Raw genomic sequence first — 26,563 nt, forward strand, 5'->3', positions numbered from 1 at the left:
GCGATTTGGACCGTGTCCAGTTCAGGGACGCCAATTAATGTTCATCAGATTTTTTAAATCCGTTTATAGACTAAAACCTCTATTTTGATATCCTTCTGTGTGGATATTATTGTGGTGCTGGACTTTTTCATTTTCAGCAAATGGGCACTACATTCTCTTTTGTTGCTGAGGCACTGAACTTTAAGGGCATGCACGGTGACACTGTGTACCGATTTCTGCAAACACTCCTGTTGCATCAGATGACCAAACAAACAGAGCAGGTCACACAGACCTTGTAAACATTCACCTCTTTCAGTAGAAAGCCTCCAGTTTACTATGATCCAATTTACTGAATCCAAAACCTCCCCCTCAACATTCAGGATTTTCACAATCAAATAGGATATTTAGAGAATAATGGAACCTGTTAACAAACACTTGCTTATTTGCCAATTTGGCTGTGAGAGAAAGCAAACCTGCCAGCCATTTGGATTGTTCATTGTTCAGTTCCCACTTTATATTTTACATATTTTGAGGAAAATTATATCTGTTAAATATGATGTCATGTAAATTACTTTCTTTATGACAGAGGGGATGTTGTTTGAATTTTCAAGTTTATTAATTGAGACTGTACCCTAGTGTCACACTGCGTATCAATAATTTGATGATAATGTAATCACCTTACAATAAAGGACCTTGTTTTGGGGAAATCCAGTAACATGAAGATACAATATTTTTTAACATAAACATGAATTTACACAATATTTCTTCAAAAGAGGATGTTCAAATATTAACACGCTCTCAGATGAATAAATCAAGACCTTTACAGGTTATTTCCAAACTGGCGACATCTGAGGGGATTCCTGATACATCTTTTATGATCTTCACTTTCATCATGGTGGTGAGATTTTTGGATGCAGTGTTATCACTGTGAAAGGAGACATCTGGCTCCCATCTGGGCTTTGTTGTCTCCCTGCAATGCAAAACATATTTTAGAAAGCAAGCAAAAATGGCACAGCTTTTTGCTTGTTTTTGCTCATCTGCTTTGCATATAAAACTGTCTAGAACAATCCACGCACACACAAAAGTATGCAGTATTTTTTATTTTTTTTCAAAGATAGAAAATGAGTATAACAATCATTTAAGCTCAGTTGGACTGGTTTATGTGGCTCACATGTTTTCATGCATGTCCAAATCCATCTATTGTGGTATTTGTGGTGCCGTGTTGAAACTCCAGAAAACCGGCATCTGGCAGTGGAAATGGAATAGCCTGGCGGTAGACTGTATACTAATGACAAGACAGAAGAAAATGACACATCTGAGTAAGAACAGCAGTCAGGATCAGTCACATGCAATGCGGGGGATTTAGAAGTTTTGCATAAAAATGTAGGAAGTGAATGTTTCCTGCGATACCTCTGGGAATTTAATCTTCACATCCACGCTGTCTGCTGAGGCAGCAACAACTGAGGCAGAAACCTCCTGCCTGGCATTCCTCTCATTTTGCTCGTAGAAGCCAAGGAAGAACGCCATGCCTGGGATGTAGCTTCCAATTCTGAGAAATGTAAAAATAAAAGTTCAACAGCACATGCCAGTATACTGTATATCATACTAATCACAGGGGATGTTTCTACCCTGCTCTGATGACATGATTGAAAGCCACTGTTTCACATTCTTCTAATACATTGCTAATTCACTGAAGCCCACCTTCTTCCCATCTCTACCATGGGTTCTGGGATCCTGGTCCAGTGTACTTTGGCCTTGAGTGTTGGCTTGGACCCAGGCAGATGTCCAGTTGCAGCTCTCATTGACATTTCATAGGACTGACATTCAGCTCCCCATCTGATGTGTGCCTAGACCAAACACAAGAGATCAATCGCCACAGACACAGACAACCAACACGCCATCTCACACAATGAAGGACAAACAGCGTAAATGGATGGCCGGTGTGACATTTCCTACAACACTGAAGTATTTGTCGGTCCCACACAGCAAACACATATTTTGTCACCAGTCTTTTTTTATGTCTTTATGCCTCATATATGATATAATTTCATATCTTTTTAGTACCTACAAACCCTAGCCATCCCACAAACAGCCAAGCCAACAATACATTTGTCCTACAAACAAGCATTTACGCAACCCATTTACTGCATATCTACATGACACCTCAAAGAAACCTCAAATGGCTCTTTTATAGGAATAAAGAATATGGTTACAAAGCAGATATTTTGATAAGGATAAGTGTTGGTCATGGGTTAAACTAACAACAGTACATAATAAATAGAAATAGCTCCTCTGCTCTTCTTGTGTGTTTTACAGTATATCTACCTTTGCATCAATGCGGGCATTCACAGTGGTGTCCATGCACATCTTCCAGTTGGTATCTTCTCCAACCTGGGACACAATCAGTTGGGTGTTCTGAGCATTTGCCTCGGGCATGTAGTACACAGCTGCTTCGTAACCCTCAGGCTTCTGGTTGCCACTCACTGCCAAAGCTTTGATGTTGAACACAGCTTCAGGTGTCGAGTCTGAGACCTAAAGAGTGAGATAGAAAGCAGGCCAGTAGGCTGTAATGGGTTTGTGTGCGCCATGCCCAATATGTGAGTATTGATCAGCTTTCATCCATCATGTGTGAAATAGTGAGGTCATAAAAACACCCAGGTGACCGTGTGTCATTGTGATTGAGGTTAAAATCTAACTAGTGGATGTGGTGGACAATGGGGCTGAGGGAGCAAGCAATTTTTTTTGCTGTATATGTTAGATGAGCCACAGAAGTCTCACAGTCTAAACATGGCTCCCCTCTGTCAGGGTAATGGTGGGATCATGAATCATGAATCACAGCTATTTCATTTGATTAGATTGCTCAGTACAAACAGCCTTATTTATCCACTGAAACAAATGTCGGTGTCTCTCTGTGGAGAATGTTCAGCGTACTTCCATTACGTTGACGTGATGGCTGTGATGAGATCGTGTGACGCTTGAGGCTGAGTCGGAGGACAGGCCCACTCGCTGAATGGCCTCCTGTAAACACAATTTAGGAACAGGAGAATTGGAATTGATAAAACACCAGAGCAGGTGCAGAGATAATAACATTGCAAGGGTAGCCAGATACCTTGGAAAGCCTCCGTAGAGTCTCAAGCAGTTGGCGTGTGCTCATTGGATGTCTGCTCGGGCCGGCATTAACCTCAATGTGGATTTTGTCAATCGCCTTGATTGCCTGGGCTAATAAAGGTGCACAGGCAACATTAGCAAAAGATTAAGAGAGAAATGTATCATAATAATATTACTACCACTACTACTGCTACTGTCACTGCTACTGCTACTATTAGTACCACTAGTGCTGCTACTACTACCACAACAACCACCACTACTACTGCTACTACTACCGCTACTATTACTGTCAACACGACTACCACTATTATTACCCTTTACTGTACTAGTGCTATTGCTCTACTGCTATCGCTATCAAGCGCTATCAGCTATCTGGAGATTGTCAGGAAGGAAAATTCCACATTATGTTATAGTAGCTGTAAGATGATCCTCCTTACTAGGGCCTACCATAATGTGAACCTGCGTACAATCTAATTCTATCTAATACACAAGCCTTACAGTAGAAATACCCATTGCGAGGTTTAGGGACTTTCAGTACTGTTCTTATTCAGCTTTAAGTCAGAGAGGGATGATAACAGTCTTTGTCAGGAAATATTTTTGCATTGGAAATGATGACAACGTTTTGCTTTAACTTTCTGCTGTGGAGTAGATGTGTACTCCAGGGTGTGTCAGTAATGTCACATATGGCTGCTGTAATCATGGCAAAATTTTAAAATGAAAAAAAAAGAAGAAGCAGTGGTATACATGTTGCAGAGTAAGTTATTTTCTCCACAAATGTCCCCTGAAATAGCATTAGTCGACTTTTCTGCAGGTGTTCTCTCACTAATGAAATACTGTAATAAGCCTACTGGGTGACTGATTAATGTATGCAGTGACTGCTGCAGCAATGTTTGCAAATTGGGGAATAGAGTGGCATTTCAGCTTCCACATTTCACTGAGCAGTGTGTCATGTGAGTTAAGCAGCAATCTGTGGTGTAATGCGTCAGGCTTGTTGTTCATACCTGGGACTACTTTGAGGGCCATATGGGTGTATCCCAAAAAATAGTACAGGGGGTATTCTTCATGATAATACTCCCTCCTCAACTCAGATTCCACACATAGCCCAGCTCCATAAATGGTACTCTCTGCACACATTTTGGCCCTGGGATGCCAGATGTTTGGTGTCGCAATCTGTTACGTAGAAGCCGACATAAGGAGATTAATCATTAAGTATTAATCTTCGTTAGCTAAACGGCAACAATATTTTGCTTAAGGTGTTGACTGTACCTGATCCGACTCAGGTCTCACAACAGTCGGGCCTGTGTGTGTTACTTCATTATTGGAGTCAACAGCATTGGGCATGATTGGGGTCATTTTAGCCATAGTTGGTTCTTCAATGTTCCTGGAGACTGCATACACATTAGAGCTGTTGGTCAGAAAGAAAAATTAGAATTTTTAAACTTGGCAGTTTGGCTGCAAAGTGTAACAGCACAAGTGCATGCTGCAACATAAACACTAAACATAGTACGAGAACTTCTCAGACAATATTATACTTTATATCTAAAATAATGTTGAAATACTTTCACTTTCAGTTTTCTAAGATGAAACCTTTTTTTTGAATTCCTCATGACCTTAAGACATACCTGACTGAGACAATGTCAAACTCTTTTTTGCATGGAGAAAAGTCAAGTTCAAACTTCTTTTCTCGGACGTTGATCTTGGCAGAAAACTTCCATGGAATACTGATAGGGATTTTAGCCTTCAACTCAGAGCCACACTGAAACAATTCTGTGTTGATCCCATAGAAAACCCAAAAATCCTTTGTGTAACTAAAGAGAAAAGGGAATTTCAGTAGTTGCAACTCCACAGTTTGAATATAAATGGTATGCAAAGGTAATCGTTGAGATAACATGATCAGATATAACATGGTTTCTTTGCCATGCTCTGTAGCTTCTTTTAGTTACAGTGAATATTTTTACCCAACAAAGCCATCACTCTCCAGTGAAATTTCAGAGGTCAGGAGTTGTCCAAGACGCTCAGTCAGTGGTGGATTTATTGCAGCTTTAGCTACATGAAGAAAAAAAGAAAAAAAGAATCAATTAATCACTTATCAGATCATTAATCATTACTAATTAAATTTGTAAGGGAGTTATATGCTTGACGAATCCTCTCCTCACCATTAACAGTGATCCCATTGATTGTTTTATAATATTTGCTGATCTCCAGCGGGAGACCCAGCGTGGTAGCCTGGAAGTAGCGAACCTCAAAGATCAAGAAAGGCTTGGTCCAATGCCACGACATTCCCTTCTGTAAATCCTCAATCACAGGCCACAGAGGGCTTTCTTTCCCTGCAGAGGGACTGACAGCCTGCAGGTGAAATCACACGACAGCAGCATGTAACAGCTTTTGCAGATCATTTAACAGCAAAATGCTTTTTTTGTTGACTGCTCTGGCTTTGACATAGACATAGACAGCTCACTGTCTTTGTTTATTTTTTCTCTCACCTTGATGATATTCTGAATGAACTCTTTGTTCACGTCAGCAAAGAACCACTCTTGTCCAGAGGCACGTGAATAGGCAGAAAGGAGTGGCTTATCGTTAGGCAGAACTTCCCAGTTTTTAAGCTGAAGAAAAAACAGCATAATGTTCACACAAATAGTACAGTTGTGATTATTTATTTTTTTGCCTTTAAGGTTCAATCATGTGCTCACCACATTGAAAATAGCTTGAAAGTCACTGAAACTTAGATCTCCATTAAATCCAGGGATGCTAGAACCAAACAACTCCTTAATTCCTTCAAGACGGATACCAAGCTGTTGCGTTCAAAATAAAGAAGAAGAAGTGATGACTGTTCATGACTTGGATGATCCAGCATGTGTGTGTTGAATGCAAGTGTCAATAGTAGTGTATCTCACTGTACCTCCATTAGCTGCAGGATCCTACCAATGAAATAAAACTTTCCTTTCATCATGATTTCAGTGGGAAAGATGTTTGTTGCACTTTTTAGCATGAAGACTTCTGTTGCCGTGCCGATCAGGAAATCATCTGCATTGGGGAAAAGAGTAAATAGTCATGCAACAGTTTCTGAGGAAATCTCAGGATCCAGGAATCTAGGTTTGAACGCACCGTTAAACCAGTCCATGCGCACTGCTTTGCTGTAGTGATAGCACAGGCGAGCAAATTTAGGGGCCAGGATTTTCACAGCTACGTTGCAGGCAGTTGAGCTGTTGCAGAGACCACAACAAGGGGATGATGTGTCATGTAACATAAACAAAGAAATGCAGCGATTTTTTTAATAGTCATACTCACAGGAAGTGGTTGTCAGGAGTATTGGATCTGGCAAAGCTTCTCAGGTAGGAATATGCAAAACTGACAACATGGAGGTCCTTTTCCTGCTGTAGATGTATGGTCACTGTGGACACCAGAGCCATTGATGGCTTAGTATCAAACAGCATCATGAAGGCCAGCATGCGGATCTCAGTGGGAAGGTTCTTTTGCAGGAACAGAGCCATGGTGATGTCTTGGACCTGACAACAGAAGTATTATAATGATTAGGAGTTCAGAAACACTCACACATTCAAAGCTCACTGTTGAAATCATTTTTGTTCTGCTCCAACACAGTCCCTATACATTTCTGAGCTGAATTTTGAATGGTACATAACATAAATGTGGATATACTGTAAATAGGAAAATGAATGAATATATACACTTTCTGTGACATGAAGCAGACATGCCATTTTGACAGGATTGCTGAACATTATTACCCTTACCTAGCACGCATAGAGCTGTGATATATACATATATATATATATATATACTGTATATCTTATAATGTTCTTGCTCATTATATATGGTCCTTACACTGTGAGGGTCTCTGGCAGCTATGAGCCTCATAGACTGCACGGCAGCACTCAGCACACGAGGTGGCAGGTCTACAGGGTTGGCAGCCACTCCGGGAAGGAAGCGCATGATGGTTTTAATGCTGCCTGGATGACCAGCATTCCCCAGAGCTTTCAGAATGATCACCATCTCTGCCTCATTGCCAGTCTTCAGTGCCTCTGTGGCCATGTCCAATAGTGGCTGGTACAGCAGTGGAGTAAAATACTTTTTATTCAGCATATGCAGGTTGTTGATGCCACTTACTTTTTGTCAGAATGCATATCTATATGCGTGATTACCTGAACTGCAGAGACTGGGCAGGGTGTGTAATATGCACAGTGCTTGTAGACCAGAGAACCATAGGAAAGCATCACACTGTGCCACAGATAGATGTTTGATTTACTGAAGGGCATGTGCAGGAACATCTGAAAAACAGAGACAGAGACAATGTAATGAAAGACTTTCTTGTAGAGAGTGTGCATGGTATAATTTCTCAATGTGCAAAATGTTTTTCAGACTTATGGACTCACTTTAGCCATCTCAACCAACTCAGGAATAGGGTTGAGATGGTTCATCGCCACTATAGTGGTGTCCAGAGCTTCTGTTGCAGTAACATCTGCAGCTTCAAACCTTGTTTCCAGGAACTTCAGGATTCTGGCATCGCCAACCTCAACAACCGTGTCCAAAAACCAACGTCTAACATTTGAAAAGTGAGAGAAAAAGACTTAATGAGACAATACTTATAATAAGGATTAAATGTCAAATGAAGTAAAAGAGAGAAAAATGGAAAAGCTGCGGGAGACAAGGTCAGATGTCTCTTTTAATTGCTCTTGTACGATATGAAATACAAGCTGTCTCGATCTTAATGAGCAGGAAAAGCAGTCTTTCACTCGTCACCTTTCTGTCATCATGCCTCACATGATAATAAATCATTCATCAGTGGTAATGTACCACACTTAATCCTTCCTGAACTAAGTGGGAGGATACTCTTCAATTACCTAATCAGTTGAAGTGGATCAGTATCAGATTTTAGAGATGGCCTGGGACCATTTTCTTACTTCATACTGTAATGGAAAGCTTGGTTAAAGGTTATCGATGAAGGAGTCTTGCATGGAGTCTTAAGCAGAATGTCCTCAATGACTCCAAAGTTATCCCCACAAATTTCACTTATAACCTTAGAATTCAAAATTTCCTGGGTATGTAAAGGGAAACGAAAGGTCAACAAGTTTGGGCAACAATTTCACGCACACAGAAGATCCCAACTCCCGCAGCAAAAATAATTGCATTTCCACACAGTCAGAGGTGCACTGTACTAATTAACATAATGTTACCGTGCTGATATGCTACAGTGACTGAGAAGGGTGTTATGGGTAAGTGTAGGTCACAGAGGCTGCTGTCCACACCTTCAAATACTTCAACAAGGCATCGTGCAAACTTGCACGTTCCAAGCAAGTTGATTAGATGGCTCATTTCCTGTCAGGATGTATTGTATCCTGTCAATGTTAGTCCACATGCAGCCCAGAGGGACATAATTCCACCTTTAATCTAGTTTTTGAAAGATCAAGTACAAGGGGCAAACGCTCTTCAAAAGGTCAGTCATCTAAAAAATGGCCACTTCCTCTTCTCTGAATGTAATGTTACAGCCTTTATTCTTTATGTTATTGGTTCCATAATGAGGTTTCCATTTATATCACAGTATGATAATTATACCAACCTATATTCTGCATTTCCTGCCAATTGTTTCCACATGTCGTCTAATCCTTCATAAGGTGTCACTCGCAGGAGTTGATATAGCTTTATAGTATCTTCAGTTGTTGCACTGTCAATCTGGTAGCGATTAGCCTCAGCCAGGCGCTTGATCAGCTCAATAGCCTGGAAAGAAAATGAGAGGCTGCAGCTGTTGAAAGGAATGTATCTTATGTTTTTCATTTCTGGAACTCATTAGCATATATGACCTTTGTATTCGGTCCTCATTACACAACATCATTACAGTTCTTCACTCAAGGCTGCTTTAAGAGATAACACTTTTCATCTCAGCTGGTTTTATAAAAGGAAAATGATTTTATACATTTAACATCAAGTCATGCATGATTTAATTTAATATTTTTCATTTATCGCTCTATTTTTTATTTATTTTTTGTATCTCTCAGGGAATCCTTTAGAGTTCTACTGCCACTTTCTACTTTGAGGAGATACTATTTTTAAGTGGTGCCATTGTGTCATTGTTTATTACCTTTGGCACTGGGTTTTCCAGGTTCTGCATCAAAAGCGGGACATTAGCTGCAGCGTTGACAAACTTGTAAACAAGGTTTCCTCTGCTTTCCACTGGCCCATACGTGACGGCTCTCACAGTGTCAGTCACACCGAGCAGCACCATCTCCTTCCTGCACGAGAAGTTATTTAAAGCAGCCGATTTGTATAACAGACAGACAATGTGGATGAATAGACATAATATGCAGTTGTTGTTTTTTTGTCTTATTTCTTTCTTTTTTTCGTCTTACGTCGCTTGCATCTTGAAACTGCCGCCCTTCACATTGAAGGGACTGAAGTGCTGTCGCTCCAGGCCATGAGCCCTGGTAATGAGACCTCCCTCTGCTGTTGGTTTGACTGTGTAAACATATCTCACTGTTGAAATGACAGATTCCCCTCTCTAGATTGGAGCACAAAAAAGAAAGATAGATCTGCTTTTGGTGAGTTTAATTTATATTTGACGAGTCGGAGCCATCTGCAGTGAGATAAACAGACCTGTTTGGAGACTTGGTCTAGCACAGCAGTAGCCATTCCCCTGTAGATGGCTGCTTTCTCCCGGCAGTTAGTGACATCCACAACCTGAGTGATGGTGATGTCCTGTGTTTCCTTGTTTTCCTCAATCGCGTAGTTACTCTGGCACTTGCCATGGATGCCGACCTACAAACGAATCTAAACTTTGTTAGAATATTTTTCTTATTGCAGTTCTGTCGAAGTTATTTTGAGAAATGAAGATGTTGCAGAACAGAGTTGTTGTTATTTGTCAGCCAGTGACTCACCTCCTCCAGCTCATAGATGCTCTGTGTGGTCTTGACAGTGACTTGGAAGAAACCCAGTATCCCTTTCACAATGTTGACAACAGTGTCAGAAATCTCAGCAGAGGCGCGGATGTCACCGACGTGTCCACTGGCGTAGTCAAACATGAAGGGTTTGACGAGCTGGGCAGCAATACGCTGGGTAAGCTTTGGTGAGGCGTTAAAGCCGCTTTTCCCCGGGAAGCCATTGAACTCCTCGAAGGCTAAATCTGAGACCTTTGAAGCAGAGATGGAAATAAGAAGTTTCATCTCTCATGTCATCTCTCATTCTCTGCTCAAACTCATGTCAGACGAAAGCCAGTATTTTTTCTGTTCTGCTCTAATGGATTGTTAGAGCTCAGAGTTTGATGGCAGCAGCTGTTGATGAGTGACAGATGACAACGAATTGCTGCTGGATGACTGAGGTTTATAGGAGACAGACATACAGCCCTGCACAGCTGCTGAACTACAAACATTTGTGACAAAAAGTGTCTGAACTTTGCAGCACTTTAAATGGGGAACTCATTTTGAACATAATCTTCATGACTGGGGCTGATTCAGGCTTTTCACAGGTGTTGATTAAAATGACATCCAAATAATTTATGCCACATGAATAAATGATTAATTACAAATGATGCATGGCCAGTTATGAGTCAGGCATAAAATTAACAAGTCAACAACCTGTCATTGTTAACACTGTACTATTTAATGAGAGTATGCATGACACATTGCATTGCTACATATTCCATGTAACTTCTTTATTTCCCTCTCACCTGCAAGATGAATGTTTGTGCAGACGCACCAGAGATCTTAACCTTGCACATCATCCTCACTCCAGACTCAGCAAGGTTTGGTATGCCCAGTCCAAAATTCACAACTCCCTCATATTTGTATTCGTAGGTCTTCCGCGAGTTCAGGCCGAGATCTGGAACATGTTTCCTTATTTAAGTTTCATCTCACATGTTTATATGGGAAATCTTTTATTTTTACTTTTATGATGCAGACAAAGAGACTCACCATAGCGGACACTTTGGCATGCTGAAAGAAGGAAGTCAGACATAGTGTCAGTACTACAATTTTTGTGAAGATATGAGCACATTTTATATTTAATTTGGATTATTTATATCAACTTATCCCAAAGAAAACAGGATAAAATGTTGGATACATTTGTATCTGCCACATTAAAAGAAAGACACAAATGGATAACCAAAAATTAATCATTTAAGCCTTAAAACTGAACTTAATACAATTCTATATGTAAGCATGTAACAACGTATTCACAGTGATACACATGATTCAAATAAAATTTAGTTTAAATAAAATAAAAACTGTAATAAATTCAGGTGATTTAAATGAAATGAATGATACAGAATGAATAAATGATACTTGAATCACTCTAAAAAGTAATTTGTGTTGTTCTTCCCAAAATTGCTTGAGCTTCTTATTCATGATTGATCAACAGCAAATAGACCAATATATTAGATTTCCTAATGTCTATTTCCACATGTTGAATGGTGGAATAATATAGGCACAAAAAAAGAAAGTGGGAATAATCAGGCTTGTGAATGTGGACCTGACTGCTCTAAGATAGCAAAAACAAATTAATGAAAATTAGAAGGATAATATAAAATGGGTGAAATAAAATGAATGAAGTGATGAACACTTACTTGCCAAGGCCACGAAGCAGCAGAGGAGAAGCCCCCGCATGGTGAAACTGAGAGGTGGAAGCAAACATGTCCTATGTGTCCTTTATATATTCCAGTGAGATTTTTCTCTGGGGGCTGGCTGATATAAAGTAAACACACGTTGTCTCTACTAGAGCCATGCTAACCTGTGACATTGTCAGCCTGACATGAATAGAACTCTCTGCAATTATATGTGGTTGTGTAAACCTTACACTTAAACACTTTCAAGAGTTGAGTTGACTTAAAATCAGATTATATTGCTGAAAGGAAAGGAACATAATGGTTTCTATGCTTGTCAGACTCAGTGGTTTGTTTTAAATATTTAAAAACATTCAAAGCCACATTCCCAATTTTAATCACTCAGAAAACAGATTTTTCACAGCTGAATGGAAGGATGAGCTCAGTGGGATCTACATCTGTTCCCTCAGTGAATCCATGGACTTAAAGAAGGGAAGATGTTGGCTGGTTTTTACTCTTCTACTACTTGAATATTAGTGCAAATCCCAGTCTTACATTTTTATACACTGTCCCCTGGCATCATAAAGCTCTCCTCCTGGATAAAACAAAGTCAAGCAGTGTGGAGAATCGCTGCTCTTCATGCCAATTTTAACAACGTGCCTCCACAAACAGCTCTGCTTATATGAGCAGTTCGAGGGTGATGACATCAAGCAGCAATCAGCCTAAGTGTCTGTTCTCTCTGTCTTTTAGGGTTATGTTCAGATTGCACAATACAGGAGTCCCTTGTGTAATCACACTTAAGGATTCTCTCAGCTATCCTTTCTCTTTTATTCTCAGGCTTCAATAGGCTACACCTGACCATCTCCGTTTCTTACATTTCATGTCAGTGTCTACCATTAGAGGGCTCCAAAATCTCGTCTTAAATATGAATCAGTCAAACTTGGATTCTTCTGAAGATTCATACGTTTACTTTTTTATTTGTGCATGGCCAAAGGGACTGAAGCCAGCTGACATACATGTCAGCCCCCCCCAAAAAGGCCCCAGGCAAGGGAATCAAACCCAAACCCCTCTTGCTGTGAGGTGACAGGGCTGCTACCCTAAAGAAATGGGAAGAGGGTGAAAAACAAATCAACACTAAGACCGATTGATGCAAGGAGACTGGATTTGAGAGTTTGTCTAACAAAAGAAAGGCTACACACTGATTTCTTGATAGGATTAGTGCAGAATATCGTCCATAATCTTCATTCATTCATTCTGTCATCACACTGCATTGTGCTTCCTACTGTATGTGGTACTGGTTTTTGGTATGTTTGTTAATTTTAGTAGTGTGATTTTCCAGTGTGATTCTGGGCAGAAATCTGTGGACTAGACTGGGTGTTGTGTTTGGGATAATCCACTGAACGTGATTTCTTTACTGTAAGTGGGATTTGACAGAAGGTAGTGCTATCTGTGTCTTCATAATACAAGATGTTACACCTTTGTGTCTTCAGGGCGGGGAGCATGCATCAGTCCGACTGCCCAAAAGCCCGACGGCTCATTTCTCCGACTACCCATTCTACAGTGTTAAGGTTAGGTTTAGGGTAAGGTTAAGGGTTAGGGCTACTTAAGTCGGAGAAGTGGGAGGTCGGACTAATGGACGCAAAAATAAAGAAATGTATGGTCGGAGAAATGGGTAGTCGGACAGACGTCATGCACCCCTTCAGGGCTACAGAGAATTGGTAAAGGAAAGTGTTGAGATTGGCCTTGGCTAGCTGGTTAGCATGGCAACTTCAGGAGAAAAGAGCCACCATACAGTAGATACAACAGTTAGCATTGTTGGTTTATTTTCACCACATAGCTCTTGCCGAGTAAAGGAATAAGTTTTGAATCTGAACTTGTTTCTTCCATACTGGTATCCTGGTTAGCTGTTGCTAACATGCTAACATTGTCTACTCAGTAGCAATAGTTACAAATGTCTCCTTTAGTTTTTTCTGGATTTGATTATTTTGGATTCAAACAAGAAAATTCATATTAAAAACACATTTATTGTAAATGGCGAGAGATTCATGAGTAATTTGATTATGCAGATGCATACACATTATAATCCCCAGGATGCAGCTTGATGAGAATGAAAAACCAACAACACAGACCTCATGAACCAAGAAGATACAAACAAACCGCACAAGACACACAGAGGACCATGTGTCTGAGCAGAGTGGAGAGAGAGAGAGTTCCTCATTAGGTCCAGTAGATGGAGCTGTTGTCCTACCTGACTGCCATGGACCAGAGGATGGACAGAGTCTTCACAACGATTCATATTTAATCCGCTGTACACATGGTTGTTCAGAGAGGGTGAAATGATGCATTAAACAAGACCATTGATTGTGCACATAAAAGAAGTGAGCAGCCGAGATTTGTGTTGCTTTGCCACATTCATTTTAATAATTTACAAATCAATTTCAAACACAGGAGAGGAACAAAGACAACAGACTGTGGGTTATTTTTAGTGTAATTGAAGATGTATTAAATTAAACAGAAAACAAACAAAACAGTTTGATTCCAATATTATGCTCCGATGAGTGTCTTTTGTGAAACATTAGATACAGTTGCATGTTTTTTTTATTGTACAGAAAGCTCCTGAATATAACACAAACATGACGTATAGATGATTTAAGTCTTTTAAAAGGGAAACAAGGTTTAAAAATTACAAGTGCTACATGTTGTTGTTTATTAGACATCTGTACAGAGCAATTCCTCCCACAGCATTTTCCAAAAATGAAAGCATGAGTCACAGGATATTGCAAAGCTATAGTGTCGAGTATTATTGTACAAATGCAGATGATCAGGCTTTGACTGCGTGGATTCATCTCAGGCATTCAAAACAACATGGCACGTTTTTGAAAAGTCTGTAGTACTCCTCCTGAATCTGGAACAGGAACATATAAATTATAATTTAATAATATAATATAACTGCTGACAAACCAAAAACACAGAATTTCACAGAATTTTTTGTTGAATTAAAACTTAAATCACTGAAAACATGAGGAGACACCCTAACACTTCTCCTACCTTTCTGGACAGCACACAGAGGAAGATAAAGATGAACATGCCCTGGAAAGTGTTAGCGATGGTGAACAGATAGGCGGTGAGGGTGGTCTCGTGGAGGATGTGCAGCACTCCAAAGGTCCAGGTGGCTCCCAGCACGAACAGCAGGGCCAAGGCACCACGGGCACAGGACCTGAGGGTGATCAAACCGACTTCAACAGAGTGTGGGAGCAACGCGACACTGCACGGACACCACACGATACCAGGATAATCCAACAGATAAGGGAATTTAGGACTTGATTTTTCAATATTCTTTTGACCTATTCAACATGAGCACAGATAATCCTACCTGATGTTTTCATAGTGGCTGATTTCAGGCTTTTTCACAGCAGTATGCCGGTACACTTTGTAGATGATTACTCCAAAAGCCAAGAGATTAACCTTTAGTGCAGACCGACCAAAACAAACATGACAAACAAACATGATCAAATGAATATTTATCTTTGAAACAACCCCCGTTTGATGGATTCAATTAATTGAGTGGTTTTTATTTTATAATATATTACAAAGAAATCTGATCTTACCAGAATGATCAAACACGCAGGCCCAATGAAACTCCAGATGAAGTGGTTTTCTGTGCTCAGCCAACACCTAGAATACAAATACATAAAAGCCTTATTTTATTCAATAGTTTATCTCAACATCTTCATTCACTGAGTGTGTTTTCAAAAAAAAATCTTGTTATTGCAATAACACCTCCTCTTACAGAAGCAATACATTTATCATTTTACTCTAATTATGACATTGTGTATGAGGCACTACAAACTCTTCTGATCCTACAAGTGCAAAACACTTGGTTGGAAAAGCAACCTCTTCACACAGTAATGAACAATGGCCACCTCAATTTTTAAATACTATCAACAACATTCAAAACTCTAAATACAGTAGTACACAGAACCTTTCAGACTTTCTTTTAAGTTGGTTAATAACTTACTTTCTACCAGGCAATCTAAGCAACTTCAATTTCCTCCATGCTCCTGCAGGCCAAATTTAATCTCTGTCCCCTCTTATTTATAATTAATGTAATTTGTTTATCTTTCCTCTCTAAAATAAATGCTGAATGAGTTTAAAAAGATCTTAGTCTAAGCCTTTTGTCTTCCTACCTTAATGTACAAAACAAACAAACAAAAAAAAGTCAGTGCTTTTGTACTTACACTTTATCGGTGCCATAATACCTAGAGCCTAACGTTGCTGAGATGGCCACCACCACGGCTGGGCTCCCATAGCCGAAGATGTAAAAGTTACGGTGCAGGAAGCCTTTGTTGTAGATGACGCCAACCACTATTAAGTACAGATGGATGCCCTCGATACACATCCAGGCAAAGGCCGCGAGGAAGAAATAGTGCAGCAGCCCTGCAATAACAGAGCAGAAGAGCTGCCAAGAAACAGACAAAAGAGAGAGGAAGTGAGACACAGGGAATTTATAATTTTATGATGTGTAAAATTAGCAATTCTGCTCCAATATGTAAAAAAAAAAAAAAAAAAAAAAGGGATAATTTGCAGTCTCAGTGGTACAGGTTTGTTTCTTTGACCTGATTTCTGAGGTGTGTGTGTGTGTGTTTTTTTTCAACATTTGTTAACTTACTTGCTGACAGAGTGAGTGAGTGACCACAGGTGTGCTCACACTAAGAGGAGTTTTTAATCAATGAACTGTCACAATGGTGGGTTAGATTCACACACACACAAACAGGAGGGTTTTCTTTGTTTCACTGGGCTTCAGTACATCCAGCACTCACCTTATGTGTCTTCATGTTGATCCCCACCAGGAAGATGAACTCGGCCATGAAGAGGCTGCAGCACAGGTTTTTGTGGATGGTGGTTCTGGTGCTCTGGATCTCACTGAAGAACCAGAAGGTGAAGATGCACATGGACAGACAGATGAGGGAGATGATCATCCCCAGCTGGGTGATCCGGGTCAGGATGGTATAGTGGGCCACCAGCTGAGAAGCAAATGGAAGGGGAGGTGTTTCATTCACAGTTCATGCTGGGCTTAAGTTGGAGTTTGTTGTGTTTTCTGCTGGGGTTACTCCAGCATGTTGACCAACAGACACACTGGGCTCGTTCTGGTTCAGACACCAGCCGGCCACATAGTGTGTTACTGCTTTGTGTTACTGCATTAAAAAGCTTTAAAGCATTTTTATCTTTGCATGATTTCATTAAATTAACTTAATTATTTAATTTCTTTTCTTGTTTTGGTGAATTCCTTTTTCAATTTACAAAATTTCTTGAATCTCAAACTTTCCTGCAAGCCAATGTGTTAAATTCAAAATACATGGTGGAGGTGCATGTAGTGCTGCTCACTGCTGGGTGGATACCTGCTGAGTTTAATTCTTTTTTGTTGCATGAAACTCTACAACAATCAGTCAGCATGAATCATCATCACACTATCTAAAGTGAAATCTTGACATAAAAGTGAAAATAAAGATTAGCATATTATTTAATATAATCTATCAGCAACATCAACACAAGATATCAGTATGATAGAAAACAAGTTCACAATTATGTGCCTTTATGTACTTTTACTTTTGACAAATAATGATAAGTGATCTATTGTTGATAGTAACATTCATTCTATCTCAATAATTTATTATATGACGAACAAAGCCATGTATTCTTCTGACATATGTTATCTTGTATTTTTCAGACAAACTGAAAGATTAAATGTTCCTTTATGGATTTTGTAAATGATCCCACTTCTTAAGCCAAATAAACCCTTTAGAAACTCTTAAAGATTATCTGACGTATGATTTTTAACAATGCAGAAAATTAGGCAGTTTTTCTTTTACTGATGAAAAGCTGTTTTAGATCAAGGTTTTCACTAAAGACAAAAGAATACATCACTTACAAAACAAACAAATAAACACACACACGCACACACACATACGTATATGTATATAATAATTTCTTTTCTCATTTGCTAAATACCTCTCACTTTAAACACTAAACAGCAGTGGAAACATCTGTACATTTACTGTTTGACCATCAAAGGATTTATTAAAACAGAAAAAGTTATAGTCTGTCTTAAAATGTAAAAAGATAAAAATTAGAAGAGTCAAGGAATCACTGAGAATACTTGCAAAATCCAGATGTGAGCCTGAAAGGAAATTTGTTCACCATGACCGACCCTTTTTCCTAAAATCACTTCAATAAATAATTTAAAGCCCTGGTGGAAAACTGGAAAAAAAAAAAGGGAAATACCTTTGCTGTTAGAGTTGTTACTTTTTAATGTATGACCACTCACATTGGCTCGCCCAGAGGACATGAGGATGGCGAAGTGTGTGAGGTGATTGCAGGAGCAGGTGGTTGTGTTGCTGGTGACGTGGACGGTCTTGCAGCCGTGAGTGGCCCAGTGGCCCTGCAGGCTGTCCGGCTCGTACTCCCAGAAGGCGCACTTCGTCACATCAGCTTTAGTGTCTATGGGCTTCAGGGGACAGAGAGGAAGCAAAGGCGCCGTAAACTGTGGATGCTGCTGTGTTTATTAGTTTTTGCGCTGTGTTGCTCTGTGGTAGAACATCATCAGGGGTTTGAAAAAAACTGATTTTGCAGTCCTCATCAAAGTTATTGTGTAAGTTAATTACACTCCATCCAAAGTTTGACTTTCTAATTCGTGGATTCAGTGCTGTTACTTTAGTTGTCATGGATTCTCACATCATGGCTCACTTATTTTCTAACTGAAAACATGTCACAACTTTATGACTTACTGTAAGAAAAATAAAACATCAGGTAATTATCATGGTGACTTAAAATCAATGGTACACTGTGCACATTGTGCCAGAGCAGTGGCAGCTGTCGTATTTTCTTTGGAAAGAAATCACAGCAGTCCAAATATTTTGCAGGGGGCAAATATTCAAAATGAGAATTACTGGTAAAAAAAAAAAAAAAAAACATATCAAAGCAGAGCTCTTTTTTTTGCACATGGCCCTGTCTGTACCTTATTTTTCATAATTAGGTTGTACAAATTAGCTTTTTTTTTCATATACTGTACCCAGAACAATATGAGTATAGAAGGTGTAAAGTAGGTAAATTAAAAAAAATTACAAAACAGATGCAAAAAAAAAAAAAAAAAAAACTAAATAGTGCCACAAGACAAAAGTACTTGGCCAGCAGAAAGTGTCTGCAAGAAAATGGAGCCAAAATTATTGATTGTTGCTCTTTAAAGGCAATTTACAGAGCTCAACATAAATCAACACCCCCTTTGTTCATCTTAAACCTCAAGGGTCCAACAAAAATAATGATTTCCCTTTCTCATACATTTTCATTACCTGAAAAGAAAATACCAGTACATTAATTTTTAGGGTTATTTCCCTCATCACCCACATTCCTCTGTTGTCTAGTCACCTTTCCTCCACCGTTTCCCTTTGACTGAGAGGTCATTGTGGAAATGCATGGAGCGAAATCTTCAAATTTCATAAAACTTTGCACAAGGCACTAACTACTCCTCCCATGTGAGTTTGTTTTAAATTTGACTTTAATGGAAACTCTGGCAGTTATCAAGTTACTGTCAGAGCCAGTGGAATAAGGAAGCGAATGCAACGATGACGAAGATATATATGTTGGGATATTGATGTTGCAGACTGAGCAAGCTCCTACTGGAAACTGATGTTGGTAAATGAATCAGATATGACACAGAAACGGAAGCAGTGAGTTTAAAAGTAGCAGAGAAGTGAAGGAAATGTCTCCTTGATTTGACTCAGGACATCCTTTTGAATTAAAACAGAAGATAAAAGTTCTGATAAAAACTGCTCCTCATAAATCCAGAGATTATATCTGACAGAGGGAGATTATTCACACTCTGGTCTGCAACTGGGTTTTTTTTTCTCTTCACTGAAGAAGAAAGGATATCGAAAAGACAAAAAAACAAAACAATGTAGCCAGCCTCAGCAGTCTGTGTAGTATTTACCTCATTGTGTCTCAGAGTGAAGGTGACATGGTCAAGTTGGTAAACGTCAGCAGGTTTGACGGCTGCTGCTATGACTTGGGAGTTGACAATGATTTCCCCTGTTTCTGCATACCGTGAGTAGTCGGTGACACCTGGGTCGCTGCTCGGCTTCAAGATGCCACCGATGCTGTCATAACGCACAAACACCACGGACACACTTCCTGATGAGAGAGAGAGAGAGAGAGAGAGAAAAAAACTTTAACACAAGCAGGAGGGAGTCAAACTCATTGTATTTCTCATCACAAGGTTCATTAGGTTTATTTCTATTAATATTATTATTAACAAATCTAATATGTGTTTTCTTACCATTTCTGTCCTCCTCTGGTCTCAGTTTCGGAGTCAGATCTATATGATCTCCTCCCATGGACGCAGACAGTTTGGCTTTTGTGTGATGCGCATCAAAGGTGAACACTTTCATTTCTGCGGCGGAGGATAGAATAAAGCGGGGATATCGAGAAATTAAAAGTATGAAAATGACAATTATCCAAAAACCTCCCTCTCCGCACACAGGTGGGGATAAATGGCAGGACAATTTAATATAATTTGAGCGTCAGTGAGAGCTCTCTGTGTTAATAATTATCTCACCCATTTCGCTAGCTTTGATTTCAAGCTCAGCTGGAGTTTTGTAGTTGCTGGCCAATGTCAGAGCACTTTCTTCAACAGCATGCAGCAGCTTAGTGATGGTGTGTTCCCGACGCTCCTCTTTTATTCTGCTCCAAGCCATTAGTTCATCCTTCTCCACCAGGTTGTTAACTGCTTTTACTAATTTCTGTTGGGAAAGAAGCTTTTTTAAGTGCATAATAATATGTGATGTAATGTATGCATGTACTACAATGTGTTTTCAATTAGATACTGTATGGTTTGCACATTATGTTTACTCAGGCCTGCCTCTTTTGACCTCACATTAATTACTAGATATAATCTAGCATCGGTTACACATGCTGTAGCACATGTTTTCTTTAGTTTTACAGCATCTGGGATACTTGTATTATTTGTACATGTGCTACACCAAAAAAAAAAATGTATTAATTAACTGTTAGCTTGTAGGTTAGGCAACACTGCACTCTCTGAAGTCTTTAAACAGTGTACAAGAAGGAACTGGACAGTGTTTGATAGCATTTTCCTCCCTAAACCAGTTCAAAGTATAACAGCATTGCAGGCTGAACTCCAGATGCTGACTGTGAAACAAGAATGGTAAACAAAGATTACTGAAAGAGTGGAGTTGATGACTGATGGCTTGACAGTATAATCCTTCTCTCCTGCAGCCAATGTTGACGTGGAGCGACACAAGGCCTCAACATATGCAATCACTTCCACTGAGGTGAGTTCACCGGACGTCTGCTTGGCAATTTCCTTCAGCAGACTCTGGGGCTCCGTGAGGTTGCTCATCTAGCAAATGGGGGGGGGACAAACATTTGTATTCAAGTGTTTGAAGGAAAAGTGAGGTTGTGGTATTTGTCTGTATGAACCAATCATTTTCAAGCAGTTTTATTTTCTTCCTCTCTAACTTTATTTCCTCAAAGTGTTTTTTTTCTTTGCCTGTAGATGGCACAAATCAACAATTGTGTCCCTGAGTTGTGCTGCTGTTACTTTTCTTGCCTGTAGGTGGCAGAACAAGGCTACAAGTGAGTGGCTGCTGCTCTGTGTCCCTGCCACTGCTCATTATATTTTCAGCTCATGTTTATTTCCATTCCCTCCAACAGAGGGCAGTGTCATCACATCCACAGTCACCTTATATGGAGGAGGGGTACTTACATATTCAAGTGTTTTGTTGACAGTCTGTGTGATGCACCCGATGTTGTCATGGCAGTATTTTTGGGGATGTTCTGAAAAACAACAATTAGCAAATGTAGGCCCTTCGTTTGCTGAGTTTATTTCAATGATTTCACAAGGGTAGAGAATGTCACGGTAAAGTCTGAATTTCATAAAACACATCACCTGGGTCTCTTTGTCATCAGAATAGCCTCAAACATCAGAAAATTAAGGATTGCACCCTTTGCTTGATGTGTTGCATAATAGATTCTCTGTTTAAAATGGCGTGTTCTGCGTTGCATGTGCACGTGTGAGAGAAATTAGAAAGAGAAAATAATGAAGAAAGGTGTATGTCCTTGGATTCAAGTAATAGTGTGTGTGTGTGTGTGTGTGTGTGTGTGTGTGTGTGTGTGTGTGTGTGTGTGTGTGTGTGTGTGTGTGTGTGTGTGTGTGTGTGTGTGTGTGTGTGTGTGTGTGTACTCTGCCATCCTCATACCGACCTTTACATCGCACACCTCTCTCTGGATGAAAGTGCTTAGCGCCTGAGGATGGGACGTAATCACGCTGGCAAGTGCAATAGTAAGATCCATTGGTGTTATGACACTTTGAGTTTGGTCCACAGACATCTACCATTTGGCATTCATCAGTATCTGAAAGATGCAAATTAGGAGTTTGCATCTGATTAAAAATAACCACACATACTCTAAACACAACTTATATTTCATATCAAACACAATAGCTGAAGAAACTCCTACACTTTTGTATTTTTTACCTCAAGAAACTAAAACTGTAAAGTGATGCTAATGATTTTGCTTTATATTAATATCAAATATCTCATATATGCTACGGTACATAACTGATTTTGGGAGAGAACACATGTAACACATGTTACAGCCATGCTTCCCCACATGCACCGCCCTGTTAGAAATCTGCAGGAATGGTTAAATGCTGCAATAAAGGTGTTGTTCCTCTAGTGGAGCAAACAATCTCAGATGGTTTCTCAGAATAGCAGATTGGAAGGAAGTGAAAGGCTGAGGGGAAAAATCGCCTCCAACATGTTTATCCTCCTTAGTACAGTGGAAGAGAAAACAATAAGCGCACAGACACATGTAGCTCTGATACCCTCGCAGCTGTGTGGTATTTGCCCTCTCACACACAGACACACACACAGACACACACACACACACACACACACACACACACACACACACACACACACACACACACACACACACACACACACACACACACACACACACACACACATATACATGGCATCTTGCCCAGCTGTATGTGAGGTCCTCTGTCAGTACAGTGAAAGTGAAAACAGTTTGCACACAGACGCACACCCAGCGCTGGCACCCTCACAGCTGTGTAGTACTGTAACTGCCATCAAACACACACACACACACACACACACACACACACACACACACACACACACACACACACACACACACACACACACACACACACACACACACACACACACACACACACACACACACACACACACACACACACACACACACACACACACACACACACACACACACACACTCGTAGCAATGACATCTTTTCCAGCTGTATGTGAGCTAATCTGTCAGTAGATTTAATATAACATTACAGATCATGTGACCGCTATGAAGAATATTGAGTTCAGTGAATGAGACATTACCATGACATTCAGTGCCATCATTGGGCAGGAACTGGGCCTTTCCTGTCGATGTGTATCCAGAGACACATGTACAGAAGTAGCTGCCCTCTGTGTTGGTGCAGGTCCCCCTGTCCCCGCAGATATTAGTCACATTCCGGCACTCGTCGTCATCTGCGGTGAGAAGATGAGGACAGAAAGTAAAGTAGGTTATTAGCAAGGGACAAGAGACTTTATGCCTCTTTAAAGTGGCAGATTTAACCAATTGATTTTATGTTGCTGTGATTAATCCAGGCAGTGGATCGACTCCAACTGACCAGTGTGCTCCAGAAAAGTGTCTGATCTTGTACCACTCAGCCTCATGTCTTTGGTGGAGATATAAATTGCATTAGAATAATGGTAAAGTGTTCTGTAAGTGTACATTTATCAAGAGTGTATCTTCTCCTCTCCCAGCAAACTGGAAGTCTTGTAGCTGAATACTGTTTTGCTCTGCAGCTGAAGGTATTTCAGTCTCACACTCCACGCCTTTTCAACAGTTAATTTATTCCTCTGTTACTGCTGAGCATCATGCAGAAATGGTTGGACTATCAGAAGGGAACTTTGTCGTTTGTGGTCATCTTAAATTGGTGCTGTGAGTTATTTCCGAGCTCATGATGACAAGATTTCCCAAAAACAGAAACCAAAACTATAATCTGTAGACTTGAGATGCATTTGCCCACCAATTCAGGAGCAATGATGTGGATTGTTCCAAGAGTGCAAATGAGGACACACAATATTAATGTGGATTTGAGTGGATGTTGACACAAATATACTTCAGCTTCCCTCCACAATTAGATTTCTAAAGACTTGACCCCTGTCCTGAGTCCTGGTCTTGATTTTAGCAGTCTGATGTTGACTGCAGCCTTGCCTGTTTCCACCTTACATGCCAATTTTAAAATTCTCATTTGTGATTGCTGAGCCTTTGTTTGCCTCAATTAGATTTAGAAATAACTGAAATTACTTTTAAGTTTTTTTTTTTTTTTTTTTACATTTCCCTGGCCAGGTTTACAAAGAACCAGACAGAAAGCACTCTGCTACAGATGCTGCTTTGGTCCATTCACTGTAGAAAATGCTGTTCCAGCTTGATTTTTTGTCTCCCAGCTTTTTGGAAATGACCTGGTAAGACTTTCCACTGTTGTTTTCACTTGACTAGGTATGATGGACGCTCTGCTCTTCCTCTCCTCTGCACCTTTTGCACAAAAGCTGTCCTGGACGGGAAATCCTCTGCTCTGATGAGGGAGGTGACTATATCCAGAGAGGAAATACCTCCATCACACACAGGACTCCTAAACCATCACAATTGCACAAACATTTCACCCACATATTTTTTTTGATTCCCTTTGATGCCTTGGTTTTATCTTCAAGCTGCAGATTATGTGTTGCCTGCTGTAGTTGCTTTGGTCTTGAAGATTTTTAAAATATCACCTTTTTTCTGACTTTATTTTAAGATCTTCTGCTACAAAGGAACTCCATTAACCCCGAACCTCATTGTGCTTCTTTGTTTTCAAATCTTTCTCCACAGTGTTTGTATTACTCACATTCTGATTTACTTTTGGCTCTTGAAATATGTAAGCTGCGCTGTGATTGTGATCAGGTTTGGTCAGGAAACAAAAAGGGTTCCAGGAATTCTAAACAGCCCAGAAACATAAACAGTACTGACAGTGAGGCAGCACTAGCCACTGAAATGAATTAATAAAGATTTTCAACACTGTGTTTGCTCTGTTAAATTATCTCTGAATGAGATGAGCTTCCAGCTAGGTGGCAGGCAATACAACATGTGCAAGTTGCATTTGACCCACAGCGTGTGCCAACTGTGTCCCTGAAACAATATGATAGAGATATAATCGTTCAAACGACTTACACAGATTGAACTCACTTACGTGGTGTTTTCATGTTTTAAAAAGGCCAAAATAATGTGATAAAGTTCAATCTTGAGAATGAAAAGCTAAATTTATTTCTTTGAAAATAACACTGATTGAGTTATTTTTATTATTATTATTATTATTATTATTATTTTTACAGTAGTTCATTCCCTTCTTGCCTAAGGACTAAGAAATGCAACGTGCTGGGATGTTAGATTAATTTAGGGATTTATTTAGGGATAACAATAAAATATTTGAGATAATTAAACAGTTGAAAAAGAGCAGTACTGTATAGAACATACTATATTATGATCAAATGACCACAAATAGTGGTTTAATGGCATTTACAGTGTGCTTATGCCCTTTTAAATTCTGATAAAGCGTAATAGTGGCTGTTGTTGTTGTTACAAGCAGGCAGCTTAAGTGGTTTTAACACATCTGGTGGATGAGATATTTTCAAAAGCTTCAATCCTAGTTACTCTGCACTACACAGTCAAGTACCATGCTCTAAAAAATATTAAATGAACCCATATGTGTACAAAAGTTGGCCTAGTGCTTTTGTCATGATGAGCTGACACAAAAAAAGAAAGGACTTGCTAAAATATTCAAGGCTTCCATGGCAGCTAGTACACACAAGGCTGTCTGTATCCTTTCATCATAGTAAATACTTGTAATATGGGTAGATCTGTGTTTCTATATTCACCATTGCAAAATGTTGTTCCATCTCCCGTATATCCTTGGTTACAGAAGCAGCCGTTGTTCGATCCATTTATTGTCTTGCAAAGAGCAAGTTTGTGACAACTATTACAAATGTCAGAGAGGCTGCATGGGTTCATCAGACTGGAGAGCCATGCTGCGTAGACACAAAGAACAAGACACAAAGTGTGGTAAGTATAAGTTGAAACCATGGCACTGATATTCCAGAGCATTTCATGATGCCACTGCTTCTTATTTTTCCACACGCGGTTCCAGTAAAAATGTTTTCTTTATCTCTGACTGAATTAACCTGCCACCTGTGAAAGCAGTGTTGGTAACAGCAGTACATACAAGTTTAGACTACAACTAAGGTAGCAACACAAATGATCTGTTGTAAATGAAAAAAGTTACAATATATAACAATGACATCATCACATCAAGCTCAACTGCGACATCGTCACAAAGCCAAAAACTCATCGTAGTTAATATGGAGACCCCGTGAACACAGATACATCTACAACAACAGCCTCTATGTAAAACACCTGCCGGGATGTAGCATAGATAAGCTCACGTACCTGTCAAAAGTACAAGTTTCATTGGTGACTTGAGCAAAGACTCCATACTCGCGCTGAGTCTGGATTTTACTTTTAGCACAGACTGTGGTGGGCTGGCTGGTGACGTAGCCCATTTCCTTGCATCAGTTTTCCTGTTTCCCTAAACCTGGCCCTTCCTGTCTTAGTCTTTAATCTGCTTTCAAAAAAACATACAGCCTGATCCTTCACCAACCTCTCAAACCCACGCAGCAACGAACACATGTTTTCCCTCCCACTTAGCTCCACTTTACACCTAATATAAAATGAGTTTTAGCAGCATTAGATTTTTATTGGAGTGTTGTTGAAACCGTGACT

The 26,563-nt window shown here is 39.8% G+C and overlaps 2 protein-coding genes and 1 long non-coding RNA gene across 4 annotated transcripts in view; 1 reads left to right on the plus strand and 2 right to left on the minus strand.

Moving 5' to 3' along the window:
• The window catches only part of LOC310985226, a 70,352-nt gene extending 55,524 nt beyond the window's left edge, over positions 1–14,828 (plus strand). Inside the window, exon 5 of the long non-coding RNA XR_014595355.1 lies at positions 14,690–14,828. This is a non-coding gene — a long non-coding RNA (uncharacterized lncRNA). The remainder of the gene's footprint in view (positions 1–14,689) is intronic.
• On the minus strand, positions 572–11,718 carry vtg3 (vitellogenin 3, phosvitinless). 2 transcript variants are annotated; one of them, XM_083970749.1, is made up of 28 exons: positions 11,654–11,718; positions 11,004–11,024; positions 10,760–10,911; positions 9,972–10,223; positions 9,691–9,852; positions 9,447–9,595; positions 9,179–9,329; positions 8,660–8,817; positions 7,476–7,641; positions 7,245–7,370; positions 6,928–7,146; positions 6,376–6,593; positions 6,193–6,290; positions 5,987–6,111; positions 5,778–5,879; positions 5,571–5,690; positions 5,244–5,433; positions 5,046–5,133; positions 4,710–4,895; positions 4,354–4,492; positions 4,089–4,257; positions 3,089–3,198; positions 2,920–2,997; positions 2,305–2,511; positions 1,681–1,826; positions 1,390–1,528; positions 1,151–1,264; positions 572–949 (listed from the first exon to the last, which is right to left on the minus strand). In XM_083970749.1, the coding sequence occupies exons 1-27, from the start codon at positions 11,691–11,693 to the stop codon at positions 1,157–1,159; spliced, it is 3,819 nt and encodes a 1,272-aa protein (XP_083826875.1). In that variant the 5' UTR covers positions 11,694–11,718; the 3' UTR covers positions 572–949; positions 1,151–1,156. The 2 variants fall into 2 exon arrangements, with proteins under 2 accessions (XP_083826875.1, XP_083826874.1); XM_083970748.1 differs by having other exon boundaries at positions 2,911–2,997.
• On the minus strand, positions 14,041–26,296 carry adgrl4 (adhesion G protein-coupled receptor L4). The gene is made up of 16 exons (XM_083970751.1): positions 26,231–26,296; positions 25,663–25,812; positions 23,083–23,232; positions 21,905–22,054; positions 21,408–21,478; positions 20,862–21,041; positions 20,238–20,421; positions 19,959–20,072; positions 19,614–19,813; positions 17,955–18,134; positions 16,450–16,653; positions 15,868–16,088; positions 15,238–15,304; positions 15,003–15,094; positions 14,678–14,846; positions 14,041–14,534 (listed from the first exon to the last, which is right to left on the minus strand). Exons 1-16 carry the CDS (start codon positions 26,274–26,276, stop codon positions 14,472–14,474), a joined length of 2,241 nt encoding a protein of 746 aa, XP_083826877.1. The 5' UTR covers positions 26,277–26,296; the 3' UTR covers positions 14,041–14,471.
• Positions 26,297–26,563: the final 267 nt, after the last annotated feature.

The sequence above is a fragment of the Trachurus trachurus genome (genome assembly GCF_905171665.1).
Source record: "Trachurus trachurus genome assembly, chromosome: 4".
Lineage (NCBI taxonomy): Eukaryota > Metazoa > Chordata > Actinopteri > Carangiformes > Carangidae > Trachurus > Trachurus trachurus.

Coding starts and splice junctions, on each gene's coding strand:
- vtg3 (XM_083970748.1), bottom strand. CDS start 11,693: ATGCGGGGGCTTCTCCTCTGCTGCTTCGTGGCCTTGGCAA. Junction 9,853..9,971: donor GCATCTATGAGCTGGAGGAG/GTGAGTCACTGG, acceptor ATTCGTTTGTAG/GTCGGCATCCATGGCAAGTG. Junction 1,827..2,304: donor ATGCCCGCATTGATGCAAAG/GTAGATATACTG, acceptor TGTTTGGTCTAG/GCACACATCAGATGGGGAGC.
- adgrl4 (XM_083970751.1), bottom strand. CDS start 26,276: ATGGAGTCTTTGCTCAAGTCACCAATGAAACTTGTACTTTTGACAG. Junction 22,055..23,082: donor TGATGGCACTGAATGTCATG/GTAATGTCTCAT, acceptor TGCATCTTTCAG/ATACTGATGAATGCCAAATG. Junction 21,479..21,904: donor GAGAGGTGTGCGATGTAAAG/GTCGGTATGAGG, acceptor GTTGTTTTTCAG/AACATCCCCAAAAATACTGC.